Source organism: Mustela putorius, unplaced genomic scaffold, assembly GCF_011764305.1.
Source record: "Mustela putorius furo isolate JIRA1106 unplaced genomic scaffold, ASM1176430v1.1 tig00000487_pilon_pilon_pilon, whole genome shotgun sequence".
Classification (NCBI taxonomy): domain Eukaryota; kingdom Metazoa; phylum Chordata; class Mammalia; order Carnivora; family Mustelidae; genus Mustela; species Mustela putorius.
Genome location: NW_025421399.1, coordinates 2858908 through 2884386, shown reverse-complemented (window position 1 = coordinate 2884386; position 25479 = coordinate 2858908). Strand labels below are relative to the sequence as shown.

General features: G+C 52.7%; 1 protein-coding gene and 1 long non-coding RNA gene across 2 annotated transcripts; both read right to left on the bottom strand.

Annotated features, from left to right (window-relative positions):
* Positions 1-4810: 4810 nt before the first annotated feature.
* Positions 4811-8311, bottom strand: FZD2 (frizzled class receptor 2). Its single transcript, XM_004772766.3, has one exon. The coding sequence runs from the start codon at positions 7871-7873 to the stop codon at positions 6173-6175; it is 1701 nt and encodes a 566-aa protein (XP_004772823.2). The 5' UTR covers positions 7874-8311; the 3' UTR covers positions 4811-6172.
* Positions 8312-20619: 12308 nt separating this feature from the next.
* LOC106003764 lies at positions 20620-20944 on the bottom strand. The gene is made up of 2 exons (XR_001176442.2): positions 20837-20944; positions 20620-20702 (listed from the first exon to the last, which is right to left on the bottom strand). It is a non-coding gene; the product is annotated as an uncharacterized LOC106003764 (long non-coding RNA).
* Positions 20945-25479: the final 4535 nt, after the last annotated feature.

Below are 25479 nucleotides of genomic sequence, written 5' to 3'. Positions count from 1 at the left end.
GCCCAAGTTGTCTGTCTCCAGAGCCTGTGATCTTGGGCACCCACTATGTGCCAGGCGTATTGCTAGGCTCAGGGATACAGAGATGAAAGACCAAACACGGGCTACCCCTCAAGGAGGTCATAGTCCTGAAAGGAGACGAACAATAATGGTGATGTGCCGGGACCATAGAGAACAGTGTGGCGACAGGATTGGCTAGGGGTACGGTTGTCTGCAGAGGGGCCACTCGACCTCAGGCACATTCTGAGGCAATAAGAGTTACTATCTAGGCTAAGGAAAGGGAAGGACATTTGAGCCACAGGAACAGTACTTGCAAAGTCATGGAGCATGGCGGGTCTGAGAACATCAGAGTTCTGGAGAAGGCACAAAGGAGTGTAGGAATGGATAGTGGGAAGTGAGACTAGAAAGCGAGGAGCCAGATCCAGACCTTGGTAAGCCTTATGTGCTGAGGGAGGGAGGGGGTTGGGACACTCTCTGGAGGCCTTGCAAGACTGTGACCAAAAGACATTCAACCCAGTAGGCAGAAATCCCTTCAAGCCACGTCCCACCCCACAGAGTTCCCTGGGAGGCCTAGACCCAGAGGGAAAGGCAGTAGGGGTCAGGGACACACCCAGTGCCACCTGGAAGCAGTGGCTGGGACCCCCCCCCCCACAATTCCTGCTGCTGTGTCCCAGCCCCCACCAGCACAGCATGGCCACTCTAGGCCCACTCCCTGCTGTCGCATTCCCCCTTGAGGGTGAGGCCAGAGATGAGAATCAGGCGCCCTCCCTTCCTCCATCCCTTCCCTGCCCGCCTTCTGACTCTACCACCCTCAGCAGCTGCAGGGCTTGGCACACCCATGGCCCCCATCGGAGGAAGAACAGGAGACCGGAGCTTCCTGGGGGAGCTGGGACGCTGGGCTGTGCCCTCCCCTCCCAGCGGGCTGAGGCTGGTGATTAGCTGGGTTAATTATATCCAAACCATTTCCGATTGGCACAAGCCCACCCACCCACAGAGCCTGCCCAGAAGGCGTGCAGGCCCAGCCCGGGTCAGGATGCCAGGGCGCCTGCTACCCTGGGAGGGGTCCTGACCCCAGCCGGGACCCAATGGGGAGGGTGGTGGTCCTCCCAGTTCCAAGACCTCCTCCCCTCCCCTCCCCCCAGGCCGCCTCCTCCACACTGGCTAACCCCATCCTCCTTTTTCTTGGTCCCAACACAAATCCCTTTCCTGCCCCTCCTCCTCCAGGTTTGGAATGAAATCTCGGGGCTCTGAGTTCCGCAGGAGGCCCCTACATAAACACTCTGATTGGGGCTAATTATAAGGGCCAGGTTGGGAGGCTGGAGCCTTCAGAAAGCTTGGCTCTCAAACAAAGGGCCCAGGGCTCAGCCCGCAGCCCAGGCCGGCTCCTCTCCAGGCTTCATTAGGAATCAGGAGGGTCCTGGGCCATAGGCAGTCCTCTCTGAACCCAATCAGTTGTTCCTGGGTTTATTCCACGTCCCAAGTCCCGTCTTGTCCTTTCTCCAGGCATCAGATCCCAGCCCTGATCAGGCAGTCTGGAAGGGCCACAAGCGGGCCGGCTGTGGAGGGCAAAGCCAGGCAAGGCAAGGCCCCGAAGGAGGGGCTCTCGGGCTGTGAGGCTGGGACTGGGGACCGAGGAGGAGGGCGGAGGGGTGGGGGGAGGCGCAGGGGTAGAGGGGAGGCAGAGGGGTGGAGGGGAGGTGCAGGGGAAGCCAGCTGTGACAGCCCTAGCCCTAATTAGCCGGCTTCAAAGCTGGCTGGAGAGAGAGCCCGCCCGTGTGTGTGCCCTGCTCACTCAGGCGGGTAAGACATTTCTGTCCTCATCAGAGGAGAGAGGGAGAGAAAAACATGGCCCAACCACCTCCGAGAGCCTCTGGACTGTGAGCTGGCATCCAGAGTCAGGTGCAAAACCCGGGAGCATAGGAAATCACTCTATTTTGTTAAAACTATCAGCAACAATAGGGTAAAAAGCCCTGAAGAAATGTACATCCTTTGATGCAGATTCTTTTAGGAATTAACCTAAGTAATGGGAAGAGGGCTACAATTTACCGAACTTTAATGTGCTGGCTCTGTACCCGCACCCATCTAATCCTCACGCAAGCTCCCGGGACCGGTACCGCGGCCTTTTTACTGATGAGGACAGGGACTCCGAGGTCAGGCTCAGAGCGGATACCGTCTCGTGCCCAAGTCTGCACTCACGACCATGATCGGCCTGTGTGTGTCTGTCTTTTGCCTGTTTTTTTCCCCTCGACTCCAAAAATATTACTCATTCCCTCGATAATCTGTTACCTTCCAGAGAGGCAGGGTTGAGGAATAATCTGGGTTGGGGGATGTTCCTGGTTTTATAGACCTGATGGTTTCCTCTCCTCCTGATCCCCCTTTCCATAGTAGAAGTAATTGGACACTTGTGGCGCAGATTCCCCCCAACACACACACCCCCACTCCCCGCCCCAGGAAAGTTATAAAGGATGCCCATTGAAGAGGTGGAGAGACCCACTCCTCAGGAGGAGGAAATGTCTAAACCAGGAGCTGGAAAGCTAGCTTGGGGATGGGGCAAGGGGCACAGATAAGAGAATTCGTTGACCCCCCAAAATTCATGCAAAATTGTGTGTTCACAGGAGTCTGGCCAATTTCTCCCAGGAGAAGCTCTAGATTTTTCAGGTTCTCAGATGGGTCAGTAGCCCAGTTTAAAATCCAACTTGAGGAAAGGAAGGTGAGTGTAGGGAAGGAAGGGACTGTGTTTCCGTGACGGAGATGAACAGAAGCACGATGCCCTAGAGTTGGCAGAATCTGGGCTCGGTTTCCCCAGACATGGGCCCCACAGCACCCTGGGACAGCATCTCTCCGCTTTTGGAATCCAGCCCAGATCTAGGGCTCCAACACCCTAGAATCCAGAAGTCACCAGCTCCAGAGCCTAGTGATCCTCGCTGTTGGCGGATGTTTAGAAGAATTTTGTCGTGGAAAACCTGAGGGTCCTCTTCTGGGGCTGGTTCTTAAAGAACACAGAGTTTGCAACGAATGGAACCATTTTCAGGAGGAGAGTTAGGGGTAGGGGGTGGAAAAGCCAAAGTCTGATCAAGGGAGGAGGGAGGAGTCTGGAGGAAAAAATGCCCTAAGCCTAGAACCTAGACAACCAGCTTCTCCTTTGTGGTCTGGGGGTTGGACGGGAGAACAGGTAGGAAGCCTTGTGAGACCAAAGGCTGGTCTCAGGTGCAAGGCTTTCCTTTGGGCTGTAGACCTTCCACCAAAGCCTCCCTTAGCCCCTTTGGGACTTACCCATAGGGTGACCAAGAAATCTGCAAAAGTAGACTCCCAAGCCCAGGTGTTTATCATAAGGGCATAGAGACCCCTCTCCAGGTGGGGCAGAGCTCAGACAGTTTGCCTCTGGGTCTCTGTTCCAGGCTCAGACTCTCCGAAATTTCCTGCACTTTGGGCTAACACTTCCCTCCTCTGAGAGCTGGTTCCTTAAAGCAGTGACAACAGCCAGGCAAGAGTTCCCCCACTACTTTCTATCAGGTAATTAGCCCTTTGCCCCCCACCCACATTGGGGAAGGGGAGGGCATCTAGAACTGTCCTTTACCAAAGAGGCAATTATCACGTATCTTCTCCCCCCAACACACACCACCAGAAAACTCATTTTTTCCATTTTCTTGGACCCTCTTCCCCTCCACTGGCGGGTGACTTTCAGGGACGGAGGTTAAGAAGGAATAACCATCTTTGCCCAAATTCCCTCCCTCTCACCCCAGCTCAGGGAAGGAAAGATTATTGTGGGCAGTCCACCATGTGCTCCTGCTATCAGCGTAAGAGCCCACTGACAGATGTACCCAAAGCAGGCAGAGCTGGGCTCCTGGGGGCTTCGAGGCAGGAGGAGGGGTGCAGGGCGGGCTCTTCCGCGAAATCTTCAAGAGACCAGCTCTCCCCACCAGGCTCCATCTCCACCACTGGAACCCCTCCCCCCACCCCCAGGCTTTCACCATTCTTTCCCAGAGAGGCACTCACAATTTGTAATTTAACTCTTTCCTCCAGGCCTTGTGGGGTTCCTTTAGAATTTTGCAACAAATGGAGCTACAGGGGAGTGGCTCCCCTGCCTGCTGCTTTGATAGTTGTTATCATCTCATATTAGGACTTGGTACACGCCCTCAGTTGAGAAAAAGCTAGTTTTAACTTATAACGTTGACCCCTCCTCCCCCACACAAATCATTTGGTGGAAGGTTACATATTTTGAGAAGGGGGCTCTGCTGAAATCCCCAGGCTTCATACAATTCCAAACAAAGCCCCACATACGACTTCAATTACCACCAAACATTTCCAGGTCCCCTCCCCCAACATAAACTAACACACACAAACAAATTCAAGTAGGGGTTCTAACTTACTTTCTCCCTTATCCCAAAGAATGCCAACAAAGGGTGGTAAGGCACCCTTTCCCCCATATTTTAGCTAAAAAAAAGCAAGGTCTGGGGCAGGGAACCTCTTCTCTACCCCAACCCCCAACCAAGTAGGTCGGGGGAGAGGGAAAGGGGGGGGTGTGGTTTGGTTAAACTAATAAAATGTTACAACCCTGTTAAATACAATTAAAGGGCTAGATCTCTAGAAGATAATTAAATGTGCTTTATTATGATTATTAGCTTTTAATTTGCACTATTATCAAGAAACAGGAGATGGTGAAAAATTGGGTTCTGTGCCATACTGGTTCCACCCCACCCCTTGGTCTTCAAATCAATCATTTGGAGCTAAAATTCTAAAATATTCCAAATAGTTGAGGGAAATGATGTGTATTGGAAATTGCAATCAATTCTCATACCAGCGGGAAAGACACTTTAAGAAAAGTCTTGCCTTTTATTTTGGGGTTTTAGGGAGAAGATAAGAAACATCTGTTATAAACATTCTATCAATCTTGAGATATAGAATGTCCTGTAAACACCCAACCCCACCCCCACAGTCACAAAGAGACTGCCTAGAGCCTTCTTCCAAAGCAAAAATACCCACTTTTTTTTCGTTTCCCTTTCTGGACAAGTTTGAAAAGAAGTCTTTTGTCAAAGTTAAACTAAAAATCCCACCAGCCTATCCGTCCCCTCCCTTCAACTCAACCCATTTTTATTGCTTTTTTTTTTTTTTTGCGGGGGGCAGGGGAGACCCAACAACAAAAACCCACACATAAAGCACAAACCAACCTGCAAACTTCTTATCTGAATGCCAGAGAAGATGTTCGGTTGGGAAGTGGCAGGGAGCCAACTACAAGGGAAGGGGAAAGACACAAGGGCATCTCAGAACCCCAACATTTGTGAGCTAAGGCTCTCCCTAAAAATGGAGACAGTCAGGATTGGTACTCAAGGTAGTGGCGGAGGTGGAGTGGGGGGCGGTTTTGTTTCGGAACACATTTCACAAAGCACTACAAAGCACTTTCTGCCCACTCCAAGCGCTTGGGGCAGCAAGCTGAAAAGAAAAAAGTCAAAGAGAAGAATGATCTTCCAGCCTGCGGGGGGAGGCGGCCATTCCGCACCCCATCTCGCCCTGTCCCCCCATCCCACTCGCGGGGTTAGCCGATCTCTTTGGGGAATGCTCCAAAGATCGAGTGAAGGAGACAGGACATGTGGGGAGAGACAGGGAATAAAACAAGAAGAACCCAAGTTGGGGAAACACCCAACGACTTCCACAGGCCCAGTGAGAAGGCTCACAGATTTGGCTCTGGGAGTTGAATCTAACCCCCTCCTCCACCTCGTCCCAGAAACACCTCTTCCAGCAGGCCCAGCCCTGCCAAAACACCAAAATATTCGAACCAAAGTAGGGGATGGTGTTTGAAAAGGGCACTGAAGAAAGGAGAGGACCCCCCCCCCAAAGCCCCCTCCCTTCATTCCTCAGCCTCGGGGCCCCTTGGCGCTCCCCCCTTTTTTTCCGTTTTTCTTTTAAATAGAAAATATATAATTAAATTTACAAGACTATTTACAGTTTTAATTACAAACCTGCTGGGGGCATCGAACAGAGTTCTCTTTAAAAGGCAACCTAAAAGAGAAATGGTTTCGATTGTTCTTTATTTAAAAAAATAAAATAAGGAGTCTGTAGGACGCCCCCCACCCCCACCCCCGCAGAGGCAAGGCGCCCCCCCAACGCCCCGTGCGGGCGCGCGGGCGGGGTGGGGGGGGAGAGGCCCGCCTGGGGACACGGCCGCTGGGGCAGCCCCTCACACGGTGGTCTCGCCGTGCCGGCTGTTGGTGAGCCGGGTGTAGAACTTTCTCCACGAGTGCAACGTCTTGCCGGACCAGATCCAAAAGCCCGACGTGATGCCCACGATGAGCGTCATGAGGTATTTGATCATGTAGACGGTGAAGTCGGGCGACATGCGCGGCGTGTAGTGCGCCGGGCACGGGATGGCCAGGCTCTTGCAGTGCTGGCTCACCCACGAGCGCTCCCAGTGCTCTCGAAAGGCCTGCTCGTAGAAGTAGCAGGCGATGACGATGGTGGCGGGCACGGTGTAGAGCACCGAGAAGACGCCGATGCGCACCATCAGCCGCTCCAGCTTCTCGGTCTTGGTGCCGTCGTGCTTCATGATGGTGCGGATGCGAAAGAGGGACACGAAGCCGGCCAGGAGGAAGGACGTGCCGATGAACAGGTACACGAAGAGCGGCGCCAGCACGAAGCCCCGCAGCGGGTCCAGGCTATTGAGGCCCACGAAGCACACGCCGCTCAGCAGGTCGCCGTCAATCTGGCCCATGGCCAGGATCGTGATGGTCTTGACCGCCGGCACGGCCCACGCGGCCAGGTGGAAGTACTGCGAGTTGGCCTCGATGGCCTCGTGGCCCCACTTCATGCCCGCCGCCAGGAACCAAGTGAGCGACAGGATGACCCACCAGATGGAACTGGCCATGCTGAAGAAGTAGAGCATCATGAAGAGAATGGTGCAGCCCTCCTTCTTGGTGCCCTGCACGACCGTGCGGTAGCCGTCCTCGGAAAAGCGCTCGTTGCACACGACGCGCTCCTGGAGCACGAAGCCCGCGATGTAGGCCACCGAAACCATAGTGTAGCAGCCCGACAGAAAGATGATGGGCCGCTCCGGGTAGCGGAAACGCTGCATGTCCACCAGGTAGGTGGTGACGGTGAAGAAGGTGGAGGCGCAGCACAGCACCGACCAGGTGAGGATCCAGAGGCGCGCAAAGCGCGTCTCCTCCTGCGAGAAGAACATGGAGCCGTCGGGCCGCGCGGGCTCGCAAGGCGCCGCGCAGTCGCGCTCGCCCAGGAACTTGTAGCTTAGATAGGACGGCACCTTGAGAACGCGCGGGCAGTGGAACGGGTGCTCCAGCGTGGCGTAGCGCGGGGGAGAGCCGCCGCCGCCGCCCGGGCCACCCGGGGTGCCCCCGGCCCCCGGCTGCAGGCCCGGCGGAGGTGCGGTGGTGAGCAGCGCCGGCGTGCCGTCCTCGGAGTGGTTCTGGCCCACGCAGATCTGCTCTGCGCCGTGGCGCGGAAAGTGCTCGCAGCGCAGGCGCTCGGGCCACTGGAAGCCGAACTTGTTCATGAGCGCCTCGCAGCCCTGGCGCGCGCGCTCGCAGATGGAGCGGCACGGCGGGATGGCCTGCTCCAGCACGGTGCACACGGGCGCGTACATGGAGCACAAGAAGAAGCGCAGTTCGGGGGAGCACTGCACCTTCACCAACGGGTAGAATTGGTGCACCTCCAGGCCCGCGTCCTCCTGGTTCGTGTGGCCCAGAAGGTTGGGCATGATGGTCTGGTTGTAGGCGATGTCCGTGCACAGCGGGATGGAGATGGGTTGGCAGAAGCCGTGGTCTGGGATGGAGATGCCCTTCTCCCCGTGGAACTGGGCCGGCCCAGCGGCCGGCAGCAGCAGCAGCGGCAGCAGCAGGCGGGGCAGGGCGCTGCGGGGCCGCATGCTGGCCGCCGCCCCCCACTCGGCTCCCGGGCGCCCCCCCGCCCCCGCCCCAGGCCCGAGACCGCGCGCCTTCCCCGCCGCCGCCTCGCCGCCGCCTCCCGCGCCTCTTTGCAAAGTTTGCTGGCGGCCGCAGAGTTGGGGAGGCCGGGCGGGGGAGGGGGGCGGCGCGCCTGCCGGCTAGCTCGCCGCGGTCCGACTGAGCCGCCCGAGACACCGCGCGCTGCTTGCCCTCTCTCCTCTTCTTTCTCCTCCTCTCGCCTCTCCCCTCCCTTCTCCGCCCAGCGACTCCTTTGTGCGTTCCTCCAGCCCTCACCTCGGCCTCTCCGATCCCAATTAGTCGGTTTCAAGGGGGCCCCCGCCGGCGGCCCCGCCCTCCTCTCAGCCCCCCAAAAAGGGATCCTTGAAACCGCCCCGTCGAGATCTAAGCACCATCCCAAAATGTGCTCTCGGCCAATCAGATTTAAACCCCAGGACCAGCCCCGAGGGCTGGATTGGTCGACCACAACATAATGAGATCAGAAACCAGATGCCAACAAAACTTTCCCCCCCCTTTTGCTTTTTAAAGAGACAAGCTATTATTATATTAAGGGCTGTTTGCCCAGCACGGGATTTCTCCGGAGTCGCGGCGGCGAGATCCGGAGACACACAAGCCCCAGAATTGCGGCAGACCCAAGCCACTCGGCCCTGGATCACTCTTCTCCTGGGGGCCTAAGGCGCTCACGCTGGTACGGCTTCTTTAAATCCTTGCCTCCGCCCCTGCTCCTAGCACCCCACCTATTCCAGTCCAGTTTTTCAAATCAAGTGAAAAACCTCAACTTTAAAAAATGTTTCAGAGAGAGAAACACTTTTTTAAAAAAATGAGCGGCTCACAAAGACATTTCTCTCAGCTCCTCCTCAAGGAGTGCAGACAAAAAGTTTCACCTCACCTAGTACGCAGACCCCCTAGGAGTTTGCCTCGCCCCTCCCCCTTAAACACACCCTTAAATAACCCTCTGAAAAATGAGAGCCTGTCTCTTTAAGAGGCTCTTAAAGGGGCCTGGACTCCAGGGCGTAATTGCCCCGTAGCGAGCACAAAGGAGCCCATTATGGTTCTTTGTGTTCGGTGGCACCTCAAAGTGAGAAAACTCAGGAACTTAGAGGCCCAGAGCTGGAGGGTTGGGGCGGGGGTGGTAGGGGAAGAGGTGAAGGAGAATGGCCGAGAGCTGCGGCTTCTCCCTCCCCTTCTTCCGAGGCAAATCTTAATTATGCAAAGTAAAGTTTAGTTGCCATAACGGGGAGGTCTTAATCGAAAGTTAATGGTGGGGGGTGGGGGGTGACGGGCAGTTTTGAGTGAAGAGATGACTTTCTTAGGCCGTTGGGGGCATTTTCCTCCTCTCTCCCCACCTCTGCCTCCGTCCCCTAAAAGCTTCCAGATACTGTCTCCTGGAAGAGAGGGGAGTTTTACCCAAACCTTAAGTGATTCCACACCAGAAAGAGGTGGCCTGTGTGGCGAGGGAGAGGCTGGGGGGTTGTGGCGGATTACCTACCCCATCTCCCCCGTCTCTCACCTGGTTGGGGATGGGTGGTGGCCGCCAGAAGGGTTCCTACTAGTTTAGAACGGTCTTCTATCTTTCCCCTCCTAGGATTTTAAATTTGGGAAAGGGTTTGGGGGCGGGGAGGTTAGGAGGGATTTGCGTGTAAATCTCCAGGGCCTGATACTGGATGATGGATCAATTACCTCTACCGTGTCTTCCAAGGGAAAGGGGGCGGGGGGGGGGGGCGGATAACTTAAAAAGAAGAAAGAAAGTTGAGTTTTGAAAACCCTTTACTTCTCAGTACAATAAGTCCTCCCAGCCTGGCGAGGTGTTTCCTGCTCTGATCTAGAAAAGGATTGCTTTGCAAACCAAACAGAAACAACAAAAGAGATTTGAGAGAAAAAGAAGAATGGAATGGGCAGCAGCAGAAAAAAAAAAAACAAAAAACTCTAAATGGATACGTATAACAGATCCAGGTTGGACAGGATTTGACACACACCCCCCCCCCCCAGTTGAATGATAAGCAGATTTTCAAGTTCTTTACAATGTGAAAATGGTCCTTATTGTATCCTGAAGAATTTTTCTTTTCACTACTTTAGGAAGAAACCTTCCTAAAGCATTCTAAAGTATTCCTAACGTGCTTTTTGCTCTCCATTCCATTTACAGCTCACCCCCAAATCCACATGGTTAAGGAACAGTCTAGAGTTGTATTCTGGAGGGGCCTGAACCACACCTGAGGGCTCCTCCTTCAGTCTCCCCCTCCCAGTGTATCCCTGTGCTTCTCTAGAGCTGGGACCAAGCCCCTGAGCTGAGCAGGGAAAACAAAAATGAGTAAGACAGGCTCCTACTCTCCACTCAGGAAGCTCACCGTCTGATCGGAAATTGATTGTCAATCTCCAATAGAAATGCAGCATCTTCAATTTCCTTCCGTGACAAACCTGTTTTCCTGCCCTGGGGCCAGTTTTGAGTGACGGTTATCCCTTCCACAACCACCCCCACAAAGGGGGAGCTGGAGGTGGAAAAAAGAAGTCACAGGCCTTCTTTCATTCACGCAGAAAAGTGTTCATTCCTTCAACAGACTTTTCTTGAGTCTTCTCATTTCACACCACTGCGGTAGGTGCTGGGGGGTGGGGGTGGAGGAGGGAGGGGTGCAGAGGAAAATGGCGGCATCCCCGACGGTCAAGAGTTTGTGGTATCCCGGAAGAATAGTCATTCTACTGAGATCCTGCACTTATCTAGCATTTCTTTCTTTCTCCCCCCCCTCCTTTTTTTTTTTAAGATTTTATTTATTTATTTGACAGAGGCAGCAAGAAAGGGTATACAAGAAGGGAGACTGGGAGAGGGAGAAACAGGCTTCCTGCTGAGCAGGGAGCCCAATGCAGGGCTCCATCCCAGGACCCTGGGATCATGACCTGAGCCTGAGCTGAAGGCAGGCGACCAAGGACTAAACCACCCAGGTGTCCCTTATCTAGCATTTCTACATGAAATAAGAAATCACGCCTGGGTGAAATCACGATATTTCTCCCTTACTCTTGCCTTTTCGTGTGAGGATCTGGAATGTGAACAGGACCAGAACCTACATCTTCAGGTTTTCAGGTCTATCCACACACTTTCCACACCACAAACCCACCTTTCAATGGCAGGAGATCAGTAACTAAAGGAAATGAGCAGATTCTCTCAGTTTAAACAGTAGATTATGTCATATTGATAGGTACAACAGTTAATTCTGATTTTTTTTTTTTTTTTAATTAGCTTGAGCACTGACCTGGACCTGATCCCTGACTCGGATAGTCATTTCAGTTCTTTGTACCTTAGGTTCACCATCTGCAAAGTGGGAATGAGCCAGCAGATTTTTAAAATATGAGATTTACACATCCAGAGTAATTTCAGAATGACAGGAATACATTTTACAATCATGAAGAACCTTTCAAAACATGAAGTGACATGAATTAAATATTTATTCGGCAAACATCCTTGGATACAAAGGGTAACTACTACCATTTCTTTTTTTTTTTTTTTAAGATTTTATTTATTTATTTAACATAGAGAGAGAGGGATCACAAGTAGGCAGAGAGGCAGGCACAGAGCAGGCGGGAAGCAGGCTCCCCGCTGAGCAGAGAGCCCAATGCAGGTCTCCATGTGGGCCTCCATCCCAGGACCCTGGGATCATGACCTGAGCCGAAGGCAGAGGCTTAACCCACTGAGCCACACAGGTGTCCCACTACTACCATTTCTTGAGCTCCTATTGAACACTGCACATACACAAGAAGTATTGCATTGGGTTCATGGATGAAGAATCTACAATTAAAAATAAAATAAAAATTCATTCATTCAGGGGCGCCTGGGTGGCTCAGTCATTAAGCGTCTGCCTTCTGCTCAGGTCATGATTCCAGCGTCCTGGGATCGAGCCCCACATCTGGTTCCCTGCTCCGAGGGAAGCCTGCTTCTCCCTCTCCCTCTTTCCCTGCTTGTATTCCCTCTCTCATGTCTCTCTCTGCCAAATAAATAAATAAAATTATTTAAAGAAGAAAAAAAAACAATTCATTCATTCATTTATTCATTCATTTATTTGTTCAAGATGAAGAATCTCACCTTAGGTGAGATTTGACAACTTTCTCAACGTCACAAAGTGTCCGAGCTGAGATTTAAACCCAGGCCTGCTTGGCTCTTAAAGCTGTGTGTGCGTTCTGTCTCCTACACCACACAGCCCCTAATGTTTTATAAGAACTGTGTGCTTTTATGCACTTAATTAGGTAGTGATCACCAGAAGCAACCCTGTTCCTGGGCAGCTTGCATTCTAGTGGAAGAGGGAGACACTCACACTTATCACATAGTCACTTAAATGGATGCAAAATTGCCACAGGATTCAGCGGTATGGAGGGGAAGCCTATGCTGAGGCAGTGTAATACAGGAATCAGACTGGGTTGGGGAGGGCAGTGGAAGATTGTGTAGTTGTAGTGAGGAATAAAATAGAATGAGGTAAAGAGAACCCAGATCCACAGGGCTTTGCAGACCATGTGTGAGGCACTAGGTATAGAAATATGAAGCCCCCATCTCAAGGTGGGGATGGGCATTCCAGCCCGAGGGACCAGCACATGCAAGGGTATGGTGGGGTCAAATGGTTGGAATGGGCAGGAAGCCCAAGAATACACAAATTTGGGCCTGCTAGAGCCCTGTGTAGGAGAATGATGGCAGAGGAGATTTTAAATAAGCAGGGACCCTAGATATCGTGCACCCAATCTGGATTCCTGCCGTTGGAGATATGCTGGAGTGTGGGCAAGGGAAAGAGTCATGCCCAAGATTTAGCTGGTGCATTTGGGGAGACATGGGCAACATGACTTGGGTGAGTCAGAGATACCAGTTAGGGAGAGATTACAAGAGTCTGGGCAAGAGATGGTGAGGGCGTCCAATGAGCAGAGGCTGTGTAGTTGGAGAAGAGAGAGGACGGAGGAGGCCAACCAAGGTTTCTGACCAAGATGCCCTGATGTCATTAACGAAGCTAGGAAATGCAGACCAGGATGTGTAATGAACTCAGGCGAGCTGGTCCAAGCTGATGGTACATCCAATGGAGGGTGCCCAGAAAACAGGTGGCTATTCTAAGCCAGGGGCCAGGTGGGGGCTCTAGGCTAGATTCAGATCTGGTAACTTTAGGCTATGGTTGTTGCTAGTGCCTAAGATCACCCAGGGAAGGTGGATTGGGTGGGAAAACTAGAGCTTTGGAGATACCAACATTGAGGACAATGGGTCGAGGAGGAGGGAGACTGAGAAGGAGTGGTGGGGCCAGAAGAAAAGAGGCTAGCCCTCGTGTGAACTACACAGGCTCACTTCTCAGGACACTGAGAGTCTCAAGTTGGTTGAACTTGAATAGCTAAATAGCTGTTGTGACAATTCAATGAGGTAGAGCACGGCACTCACTTGACCTGATACAGGCTAAAAAGGTGGCTCAGTGGGTTAAAGCTTCTGCCTTCAGCTCAGGTCTATGATTTCGGGGTCCTGGGATGGAGCCCTACATTGGGCTCTCTGCTCAGCGGAGAGCCTGCTTCCTCCTCCCTCTCTGCCTGCCTCTCTGCCTACTTGTGATCTCTGTCTGTCAAATAAATATATAAATTTTTAAAAAATCTTTAAAAACATAAATAAAAGCTTGAAAAATAATAGCTATTGTTTTCAATTCAACAAGGTTTTGAGTACCTACGATATGCAAAGCAGACAAAGTCTATAGAGACCTGGGCTCCAGCTTCAGGAAACTTCGGGTCTAGGGGGGTGATAGTCTGCCATCTGCTTCAGAGCACAGCTGCTGTTCAGCCCTGAGGAACATTTCTGGTTGGTCTTGGGCTTCTGCGGTAGGGTGGGAGCCCAGATGTCCCCAGTGCGCAGTCACAGTGCCACTTCCCTAAATCTCGAGGCATTGACTGAACGTTTCTGGTTGGTCTTGGGCTTCTGCGGTAGGATGGGGGCCCAGATGTCCCCAGTACACAGTGAGAGTGCCACTTCTCTAAATCTCGAGGCACGGCTGTCAGTCATCTCTCAAGTTACAAACCCGATATCTGGAATAATTGTTGGGGACACATTGTAATGACAGTTTGCACTCCGTTTCAGGGGATGTTCTGTTAGAACAGAAAGCTCAACCCTGCAGAACAGAGCAAAGAGCTGGTAGAGAGGAAAGAAACCTGGTCTGAGGCTCAGAATGTTCTGGCTGCTGGCTCCCACACCTGCCGAGTGAGCTTGGGCAAGTCAATTTGCTTTCCCTAGCTTCAGCTCCCTCGTCTGTAGAGGGGGGATCATGAAAACAATTATTGATTTTTACCTTTGGGCCTGATAAAGGGAGCTGTGAAAATCGTATGTTTGGATCGTGGAAACTCCTTGCCCAAAAGGCTTGTGTGTTACAGGTAAGCGAAAAGACAGCTTGGCAGCAATATCCTGAACACCATGAGCCTGCTCAGAGACAGCACAGGGAAATTCCTTTGGCTAAGGAAACCTGAGGGGCTCTTCCCAGGGCTCCCCACTCTCACACAAAAATCCTCTTGTCTCTGGCCTTTCATTTTTCCAAGGAAAAGACTCTGGGTAATTGTGTGCCTGCTTGTCTCCTTGTTTCTTTCCCATTAGAACCTCTGCCTTCTGGAGAAATCACCCCCCCACCCAGCCCCCAGCAAGGAAAGGAATGTTCCTGAACATTACTGGTTGGTCTTGGGCTCCTGCGAAGAAAGGAAACCCCTTTCTTCATTTCCTCAATCCTGGGTCAGCATTCTTTCTCTCCTGAAGCACCCTCTACCCTAAAGGAAAAGGGGGGTGTATCTGTTTAGGAGGGGAGGGCTAAGGAAGAGAACTTAATGTCAGATGCTTTGAATCTTCAGTTTTTATTCTCTAAGCGAAAGGAAATACTCTCAATGGGGAAAACAAGGTTTGAGCCTTCAGAGAATCTACGGGGCTACCCGCTACCCCTCCCCTAGCGCACAAGGTATCTCTCTCTGCCTGGTCAAGAATCTTCCTTTTCCTCTTCTCCCAGCCTGGCCACTAAGTCCTGGAATTGATTTCAGGTGAGATGCTGAATTTCCTCTCCCCGAACGTGGTCCTCCACTCAGCTTTCAGGGAACCAGCCCTTAGAAATGGGCCGCAGAATCATCAGGTCTAGGACTCCCAGAGCCCCCACTGCCTGTCCACTAGTAGGTCTCTTTCAGTGCACCTCATCCCACCCCCTGCCAAGTTCCAAGTCTGTCCCCTTGGCAGTGGGGACCCAGTGGGAGGGAGGGGGGGACTTGGCAGAGAGTACAGCTGTTAGGCCCTTCCACCACCCTTCCCCAAGGTCTCTGGATGGCAAAATGGGCCATAAAAGGATTAAACAGATATAACAGATGATCTATTAATTAAGGACTTTAATTAACCCAGGCCTAGGCCAAGCAAGAGCAAGGTGTGGGCTGCTCAAGAGCAGACTGGGGAAAACAAAGCTGAAAAATCAGTGTTGAGTTTGGTTAATGAGGTTCATGGGGGTGACTCCTGCCATCTCAGTCCCAGGAATAAGTATCTCTGGGAGTGAATGAATCAGATATTTTGTCTCCTGGAAAGTTCTAGAAACTAATGCCAAGAGGAGAGGAACGGGGAGAGCCGGAATCATAGATTTGTCGATGTGGAGGAGTCCTCAGGGTTGAAGGGGGTGGGGGAACGCTCACTTGGGGAAGGATGAGAGATAGGTTTGCTTCCCCAGTGGGTTCCCTCCTGCTCCAGCAGAGGACCTCTTTCTGCTACTATCTGTACCCCATCTCCCAACTTGCTCTCTTTTTTCCCTCCTTTTTCCTTTCTTTTCACTCTCCCTTGTCCCCTTCACTTCTCCCAGAATTTCTCTCATTTTCCTCCAGGCTGGGCCACCTCACCCCCTCCCCTTTCTCCTTCCTGTAACTTAAGCTGTAGTTGGGAGTTGGAGGCGCTGGGCTGCTTTGAAAGGAGGCCCCACTGCTTTTCAGGGAGGAATTGAAACCATGGAGCTGGGGGTGAGGGGAGGCAGAGGGGGAGGGGGCGGCTTGAGAAATCAAAGCCGCTGCAGCTCCATCTGGGAAACCAACTTTGATTTACTAGTGGGGACCTGGCTCTCTAACACCCACCCCACCCCTTTCCCTGGACTTTGCTTTGTGGTGATAACTGGGGGCTGGGGAATGGGTTTCTGACTCCCTCCGCTAGCCCAAAAGCTTGTTCTTCTCCTGGGAGAACCAGCCCCAGGAGGCAGGCACGGGGGATCCTGGCTAAGCAAGACTGCAGAAGTTTCTGGAGGGGACCCTGGGAGTCTGGAACTGGGTGTGGAAGGGGACCCCTGGGAAGAAGGATGGGTCCTCCTCCCTGGCTGCCTAGCCCTGCAGACTTGGCCCTGCTCTGACTTGAAGTGATGACCTCCCCTGAGGTGTGGGGCTGGGTTGGGGTGTGCTGTCCGGAGAAGGCCAGGGCTTGCTCTCAGAACTGGGAGCTTGAGGGCTGGGGCTGGGGAATAAGAACCAGGAAAACAAAATTACTGAGAAAGAAAAGGAAAAAAAAAATCTGTTTGGATATTATTTTGTGTTGCCATTCAGTGTGGGCTCAGGACATCGCTGGCTTCCCACGGGGACTCCAGGCCACTCTGGATGGCAGTGCCAGTCTTCTCTTCCCTTCCTCTCCTGCCCCCTGTTTCTGTTTGACCTTGCTCCTCGTCTCTCAAATCCTTAAACTCCCCAAGGTTTAAGGTGCTCTGTCACCACTGTAATCAAAGTAGGGTCCCAAGGGTCTTGAACATCAGGGCCAGGGTTGGAAGAAAGGACGCAGTGAGTCACAGCTCCAAGACGTTTTTTGTGCCTGTCACTGAGGGGTCACCTAGTTCTCCTAGGTGCTGGTCCTACTGATGGGGGGCTTAAATCCCTAGACTCCTGGGTTCCAGCAGGCCCCCTGCCTCTGCACCCCCACCTCACTGGCCTTTTTCAGGGTTTAAGCATCCAATCTTCAGAACCAGCTCTCAGGAAGGGAGAGCAAGGGGCTAACTTGGCTCATTGTACCCCTGAAAAACCGAACTTTTGCAGAGCTCACAGTACTATGTGGAATTGCACCACTGGAGCTTCTGCCCCAGGACCATATTCTTGAAAGCCTGAAGTCCACAGGCCTCAGAATCACAGAAGAAGGGGCCCTGAGGCAGGAGCTGCCTATTAGAAATACAGATTTCTGGGGTGCCTGGGTGGCTCAGTGGGTTAAAACTTCTGCCTTCAGCTCAGGTCATGATCCCAGCGTCCTGGGATGGAGCCCCACATCTCAGGCTCTCTGCTCAGCGGGGAGCTTGCTTCTCCCTCTCTCTCTGCCTGCCTCCCTGCCTACTTGTGATCTCTGTCAAATAAATAAATCTTTTTTAAATGATTTTTATTTTTTTATTTGACAAATGGAGATCACAAGGAGGCAGAGAGAGAGGTGGAAGCAGGCTCCCCACTGTGCAGAAAGCCTGATGCGGGACTCGATTCCAGGACCCTGAGACCATGACCTGAGCCGAAGGCAGAGGCTTCAACCCACTGAGCCACCCAGGCGCCCTAAATAAATAAAATCTTAAAGAAAAAAAAAAAAAACACAACAGATTCCTGGGTCCTCCCGATAATCAGAATTCATAATCCTCCAGTGATTCTTATGCACACTCCAGAGCTCTCTGCTTTCCAGAGCACTCAATTAGCTTTCTGAGCCCTGGGTAATCTTGGCAGCTACCCAGTCTTGCTCTATACCCCACTCCAAACTCATTCAACAACTGTTCAAACTCAAACCCCAGTGTCACTTTCCCCGTGTTAATTTCTAGTGCGGTAGACAAGATGGACTGGCCTTCAGCATCCATTCCCACCTCCTTCTAGGTACCTTCCTGTGCTACAGAGGTTAGAAAGCCAAAACAAAAACAAACAAACAAACAAACAAAAACCTCATGGCTTAGCCTCCCTTGCAGCTAGAGGTCCAGATACAGAATGCATTCCTTCATTCCTTTGGGACTTGGAAGTTCAAGGGAGATGAGGCCATGATCTCGCTGCTCTATTTCTGCTGGCAGGTGAGGTCCTGGAATGAAGTGTGCCCCTTGTTCAGCATCTGTGGCAGGAGTAGAAGTTGGGCTCATGATTCCCCCTACCTGATGTGGCAAAAGCGGCAACTCCTCCTGGAGGCTCATTTCTGTGTCTTCATTATAAAGTCTGTTCTTCCGGTCCCCCTAACAATTTTTTTTTTTTAATGAATTTATTTATTTGCCTACTTCCTTCTTTTTTTTTTTTTTTTTTTTTTTTTTTTAAAGATTTTTATTTATTTATTTGACAGAGAGAAATCACAAGTAGTCGGAGAAGCAGGCAGAGAGAGAGAGGGAAGCAGGCTCCCTGCTGAGCAGAGAGCCCGATGCGGGACTCGATCCCAGGACCCTGAGATCATGACCTGAGCCGAAGGCAGCGGCTTAACCCACTGAGCCACCCAGGCGCCCCTGCCTACTTCCTTCTGAGAGCATGAGCCAGCAGGGAAGGGTAGGAGGAAAGGCAGACTCCCCGCTGAGCAGGGAGCCCTATGAGGGGATGGATTCCAAGACCTTAAGATCATGACCTGAGCCAAAGACAGGCAGATGCTTAACTGAGCCACCCAGGAGCCCCTCTAAATACATTCACTTTGAGGGTTCAGGTTTCCACATAGGAATGTGGGAGCACAATTCAGTTCTAGCACCTTAAGTATCCATTTATGTAAAGCACCCAGAGTGATCTTAGTTTCTATACCTTATCCTGACTTCACTTATGACCTACACAGAGCAGAACCCTTGGTGTTTTCTTTCCTTTTTTAAAAAAAATATTTTATTTATTTATTTGACAGAGAACACAAGTAGATAGAGAGGCAGGCAGAGAGAAAAGGGGGAAGCAGGCTCCCTGTTGAGCAGAGAGCCCAATGGGGGACTCGATCCCAGGACCCTGAGATCATGACCTGAGCTGAAGGCAGTGGCTTAACCCAGTGAGCCACCCAGGCACCCCACCCTTGGTGTTTTCATACTTTATGTCCTTGCCTCACTGGGTCCTTCCATAAAAGCCCTTCCACCATTGTAAATCCTTCAAGACTGGTCCCTGTGGTGTTTTCTTGACACTACCCCCACACTCCTTTCTCTGGGAGTGTGCTTATCTGGTGACATTTAGTACTTGGTATGTCTAACCCCCCCAGTTCTTAACAAGATAGTTTCTTGAGAACCGAGGCTGTGTCTTAGTTTCTGTGCATACTCTTGGGCTTATTAATAGGTGGTATATAGTAGGTGCTCAGTAAACATTTGTTAAGTGAATTAATGCCCTCTAAAAATACGACAGGGCCTGAAGAACTCTCTAGTGTGGGCAATCCAGAGATCCAAGCCTCCTGCCTGGACACCCCATCCAACCCCCTTACTCTGACAGCTTTGCCCACCTCTGGAACCCAACTTAGGGAGGCAAGAAACCAAGCTTTGAGAAGTAAGCAAGCTAGGTTTCTAGGGTCCAGGTTTCCATCCTCCAGTTTTGACAAAATTATCCAATTTCTTAGTTTTTTTTAAAAGATTTTATTTATTTATTAGTTCAGAGAGAGATCACAAGTAGGCAGAGAGGCAGGCAGAGGGAGAGGGGGAAGCAGGCTCCCTGCTGAGCGGAGAGCCTGATGGGGGACTCAATCCCAGGACCCTGAGATCATGACCTGAGCTGAAAGCAGAGGTTTAACCCACTGAGCCACCCAGGTGCCCCCAAATTAACCAATTTCTTGAAGCCATATTTATTTATTTAAAGATTTTTATTTATTTATTTGACAGACAGAGATCACAAGTAGGCAGGGAGGCAGGCAGAGAGAGGGGAGGAAGCAGGCTTCCCGCCAAGCAGAGAGCCCAATGCGGAGCTTGATCCCAGGACCCTGGGATCACAACCTAAGCTGAAGGCAGAGGCTTTAACCCACTGAGCCACCCAGGTGTCCCTTGAAGCTGTACTTAATTGCAAATGTTTTGGTCCCCAATCTGTAGCGTAAAGGGAAAAACAAATTTGATACAATCGTGGCACTCATGAAGTGGCTCCAGGAAACTGAAGTGCTCAGGTCCCGGCCTTAGTACTTACTAGTTCTCTGACCTTCAGTGAATCATTTTGCTTTTCTGAGTATCAGTTTCTCCATCTGCAGAATGGTACAATAAATCTCTCCTTTTCCCCTTGAAGTGAGGACGGACCAAGAAAATGGATTTGAAGAATTGCTTTGGGAAAAGAGGTTTAGGGTGGTGCATGCTGTTTTGTAACCTGGAAGCAGATTGTCAACCACAGGTCACCCGGAGAGGCCCCTGAACACAGGCACACGACAGTGCTCCCTACTTCACTACTACCTTCCCAGGACGGGTCACTCTGAGCCCTCTGGAGTTCAGACTATTCATCTGTAAGGTAGGGATGTGAATCTGCTCTCTCGCTGGGTGGGGAGGACCAGATAAAGTTGTCAGTGAGCAGTCAATGGACACTCAAGTCTTTAATACTCATTTTCCTCCTCTCCTTAGACCAGGTAGAAGCAGCCAAGGATGAGGTTTCACGGGAAATTGTGGCAGATGTCAGACTTCTAAGGCCTGAGGGGTTCAGGATGCTTTCGCCCCCAAGGGCTGGGTCTCTCTGATCAAACCGGGAGGAATTCTGTGGTCTGGGATCTAGCAGTATAGAGGGACAGATCTGCCTATGCTGGATTCAAAGAAAAATCTACAGGAGACTTCAGTTTGGGGGACAGAGTGTCAAGTCCTCGTTGAAGCTGGTACTCACCCAGTCTCTCTCCAGGCATCCCTCTTTTGATACCCTCCCCAGCTCCTCCATAAAGTAAGCATCCCAGAAGGCAAGAAACTCCTTAGGAAACAAAGAAAGAGATCAGACCTCAGTTGAGCCCTCTAAATGTCTCCTTTTTTGGGGAGAGGCTTTCATGTTGAGGCAGCTTGGAGTGGGGGGACCCCAAAGATGGAATTGGGAGAGGTAGCTCCTACCTTGTGGATGGGGGTCATTGGGAGGAGAAGCAAACACTTCCCTCGGCTCTCCAGGAAGCTTCCCTTCCCCACAGCTGGTGCCCCAAGGATTCCCCCCGCCCCTCCACCCCGGGCCCTTCCCTTAGAGAGAGCCTGCTGAGCCTGGAATGAGAAGAATCTGAACTACAAACAGACCTCCCAGAGGCACCCCAACTCTCCTCTAACCACTCCAAGCCAGCCAAAGCCCGGCTTCCTGGAGTGGGAGGCTGACTGAGAGGCTGGGCTGGGGTTTGAGCTACAGAGAAGGGGGCCAAGGTGGGGGGGGGTGTACTTTTTTCCTGGAGAAGGAGGGGAGGAAACGGTGAGGGCAGGGTAGGGACTAGGCCATACAAGGACTATATTTTCCAAACCAAAAATCAGAATCAGTAGGAGGAGGTTTGCAAAGGCCAGGGGGACTGAGGGTTTGAAGCTAAGCCTGTCCCAGCATAATCCAAGCTCTGAAATCCCCATCCTAGTCACCCCGATATAAGGCTAGAGGAGCAAAAGAGCCCAGTCCCTCCCCTCCCCCCAGTGCTCTCTTCCCTTCACTTGGCCTCCCTCTCAGCCAGGGTGGGCCAGAGAGGGTCTCATGGGCCTTCCAGGGGCTAGGCTCTCCAGTCCTCAGTCTGGGCTGCGTAGTGAGTCTGAGCAGGCTGTGAATGAACTTTGAGGGCTTGAGGACAGAGGCTGGAATCAGAGGAAAGATGGAGGGACCTGCCAAAAGGACCAAAGGCACAGAGCCAAAGGGGCCTCTCCTGACTGCCACACTTCTCCAGGTCCTGGCCTCCTGCCCACTGTCCCCCTAGGGTCCCTACCCCCACCTGGACCCAGCCCGTGGCTTTGATGCAAGTTAGCCCGGGCTGTCTGTGCCGTGGAAGCCCAGGGAGTGTACTAGAGGGGGGTAAGCCCGAAGAGGTGACCAGGAGGAGAGGCTGCTAGAGCTGGAAACTCCCGTGGGCACCATGACCTCTTTGCGGGGGCGCTCCCTCCAGCTTGTACAACATAGCTCCTGCCCAGGGTGGTATAGAAAGGCCCAGAGCCCGCAGCGGGCTGGGGAAGGCCGCTGAAAAGGCAGCTTAAGGGCTTCCTGCTGGGTGAGAGGGATTAGGGGCCTGTGGGGAGGGAGCCAGGCAATGAGAAAGGCCCTGGCCCAAAGCCAGAGCCCTTTGGCCAAAGGCCCTCTGGGATCAGGATCCTCTGGGTGGGGAGACGGCAGGGCTCCAGCGAGGGCAACACACTGGGATGCGAAGATACCTCAGGGCCCCAAAAATAAAGAGAGGAAGGAAGGGGAGGCAGCACTGCTGGGTGAAGCAGCACACTTCTAGTCAGAAAAGGACGGAGGGGAAGGACGGACTCCGCTGCGATCTGCTACCCCCCAGTCTGAGGTTCCCAGGCTGCGAGGGGAGCCGCTCTCTGCTTCTCAGCGGCCCCTGTGTGGAACAGAATGAAGGGCACCCACACAGGCCAAAGTTTCTGAGCGTGGATTTAGGGGCAGAGCCAAGGTGGCCACGAAGGCAAGCTGGCCTCCCCCAGCCAGCGCTGGGCTCCATTGCCCCATCTGCCTGGGCTCCATTGCCTCATCTGGGAGCTGGGCTCACAGGAGTGAGTGGGAGGAGCCAGGGTGGAAGTGGGGGTTGAGGAGGTGGGGAGAGTCAGGGGAATCTGAATTCTCCTCTGGGAACACCCCCCCCCATGTAGGGAGCAAAGACCTGTTCCACTTATGGTTATTGTCTGAGAGCCGACACGTGCATTCTAGAAATTGTAAAGTGCTAGACAAGTGTGAAGTACCCAGACCTCATTATCCCTGGAACATGCGTGCTTGTAGAAGGATGGATGTTTCCAGAAGGGCAAGGAACACACTGAGAACTAGCGCCTGCCCCGCCGGATACTTTGCCTGTCAGTATCTTCATGAGAACTTTAAGTGCATGGTTGCTCTTGCCCCCATTTTATAGATGAAAAAACTGAGGCTCAAAGTTATGTAATCTCTTGTCCAAGTCTATAGATGCTCACAAAACTGCGCATCCAAATTAGAAGGCAACACTCTCCAGTCTTTAAAAGGTTAGGTGGCCCCAGAGTTCCTGTGTTTTTATAGGATTTCTCCAGAGGTTCAATTCTTTCTTCTCCCTGGTTGGGCTCAGGCTTAGATCTTCCAGACCTTTCCCACTCCCCATAGTACAAAACATTCAGAAGGCTGGCAAAGTGGATGAGGAAGTCTGAAAGGGGGCCCGGCTGACCAGATAAGATCCGCGTGGCTACCGGGTCCATTTTCTGGGAAGGGGTTCCAGCAACGGGTACTTCAAGCTCAGGGCAGCGCAGGATCAGAGCTGCCCTGTCTCCCAACTCGGCTGGGCCAGCCCCCTTCTTTGTGCTCAGTTTTTTCCCACAGCCCCGCAAGGGGGGTGCTGGGATCCCGGGCCCACCCCCCCTCCTGCTGGGCAGCACCCCATCAAGCCCCACCATAAAAAACTCTGCGGCGGCGGCGGCCGCGGCGGCGGAGGGGGTGTCCTCACTCCGAGAAGCCAACGGCTTTCTGGGGAACAAGAAGCTTGCTAATGGCTTGGGCCCCTTCCCCAGCCCCTGGCCCCAGCCCTGGCTCCCCCAGACAAAAAGCTGCTTTACATGAGAAGAGCAGGCTGGCCTGGCCTTCCCCGGGCACTCAAAGAGGCGGCAGCCCCTGACAGCCGAGCGACTGCCCCTTCCCCCATACCGAGGCCTCGTTTAGTTGCAATTAGCAATTCTTTGCAACCCACGGGGCTGAGGGGGACGAGCCCCTCACCTCCCAAACCAGGCCTCCACGCCTGGGCTCCCTTCCCCTCCTCCCTCTGCCTCCTCCCTTCCCCCGCCCCTCCGCGCTGCCCCACCCCCAGCTCGGGGTTAGTCCGCCCGCTTCCTTAGAGCACCCAGAAGGGCCAAACCTGGGGCGGCTTGGGGAGGGACGGAGCTTGCACAGGCCGGAGGACCCCCTTCCCTGCCCCTTCCCTCCTCTCTTCGCACTTGCAACCTCCTCTCCAAATGTGGCTTAGCTTTTGGATCCGTTGGAGGGGCGGGATGGAAGGAATAGAAGGTTTTAGGACGGGGAGAGGGTGAGCTGGTGGTGTAGGGCGCCGGGTGCTGAGGGCGGGGAGGAGTCTTCTCTGGCCGATCTGACCTTTGCTGCCGCAGTGTGGGCTCCCCCTTCACTGAGGGTGTCTCAGGGTAGGTCTGGGGCCCTAGAGCCTGGATTCCACTCCAGCCAGGCAGGGCCAATGTGGTACAGCCTGAAAAATGAAAGTGGAGTAAGAACTCCAGGGCCCTTTTTAGGCTCACACAAATCCACTCCTTGGCATCTGGTCCCTGTGGAGGGTGGGGTAGGGGTACGTACGAGTGAGGGAAGGGGAAGAAAGTCTTTATCCCCATTAGTAGTTTCCTCTAGGGTCCGCTTCTTCTGTCCAAGTCTCTGGTAGTTTCTTACCATCGCCACCAGGGGGAGCCCTAGGCACAGAGGGGCCTCTGGGTTGCCTGGCTATCCGAATGGGTCTGCCCTCTAGGTCTGCCCTCTAGGTCTGTCGCTCTCGCAGGGACTTCCTTTCTCCTTGGACCCGGGCTGAGCATACCTGGAAGGGGAGATCCCATCCTCTAAGGGAATTCTGCCCCGGCTCTAAAGGGTGTGTGGACGATGGGGCGGGATGTCCCACACTGTGGCTCAGCTGGTGATCCAGAGACAAGGTCAGGTCAAGGGTCTAAGTCTCCCCAGGGCTCATCTCCGCTCTCAGTGCAGCATTTTTGGAGGAATCCAAGATTCCTGGCTGGTACTGTGGACTTCTAGGGGGCTCCAGGATGTATGAAAGCAAGAAGACAGGTGTGACTTAGAGGCAGAACCCGAGGTTTTTACTGAGCCGAGTTGGGTTTTTTTGGGGGATCCTTTGCCCATTTTTAAAAAAATAGTTTGCATTTTAAAGATTTTATTTATTTATTTATTTGACAGAGAGAAATCACAAGTAGACGGAGAGCCAGGGAGAGAGAGAGAGAGGGAAGCAGGCTCCCTGCTGAGCAGAGAACCCTATGCGGGACTCAATACCAGGACCCTGAGATCATGACCTGAGCCAAAGGCAGCGGCCTAACCCACTGAGCCATCCAGGCGCCCCTCCTTTGCCCATTTTAAGTATTGATATTACACTACCCACACAAGTGTGGGGAGGGCATGGTTTAGGCTTGGGAAGTAAGAAAGAAAGTTCTGACCTCTTTCAGCAACCGTCAGTGGACTCTCAAAATTAACTTCCTGGGAAACTGGTCTCACCGCACAACCAGGGAGGAAACTGCAGATGGAGACCCCAGGTGGTTCTAGAGAAGGAATCACTTAGGATTACTTCCTGTGGAATTTGCACGTAACCGCCACCACCCCCCCCCTTCCCTTTAGAAACCCCTAACTTCTGTTTGGGGAAAAAAATGTGTGCCCCATAAATGAAGAAGAGTTGGGAGTTCCTGCCCAGAGCTGAAGGGCTCAAAAGAGTAGAGAGGCCAGAAGACAGAAAAGGAGAGTCCTCTCCGCGAGGGGAGGGAGGCAGGGGTGACTCCCCCAAAATCTGTCCAGAAGTTTCACCATGAGGCCTGGAGTCTAGATCCTCAGAAGGGCTGGGGAAGGCTGA

Excerpts from the sequence above, each read along its gene's own strand:
- FZD2 (XM_004772766.3), bottom strand. The coding sequence starts at position 7,873 with ATGCGGCCCCGCAGCGCCCTGCCCCGCCTGCTGCTGCCGCTGCTGCTG.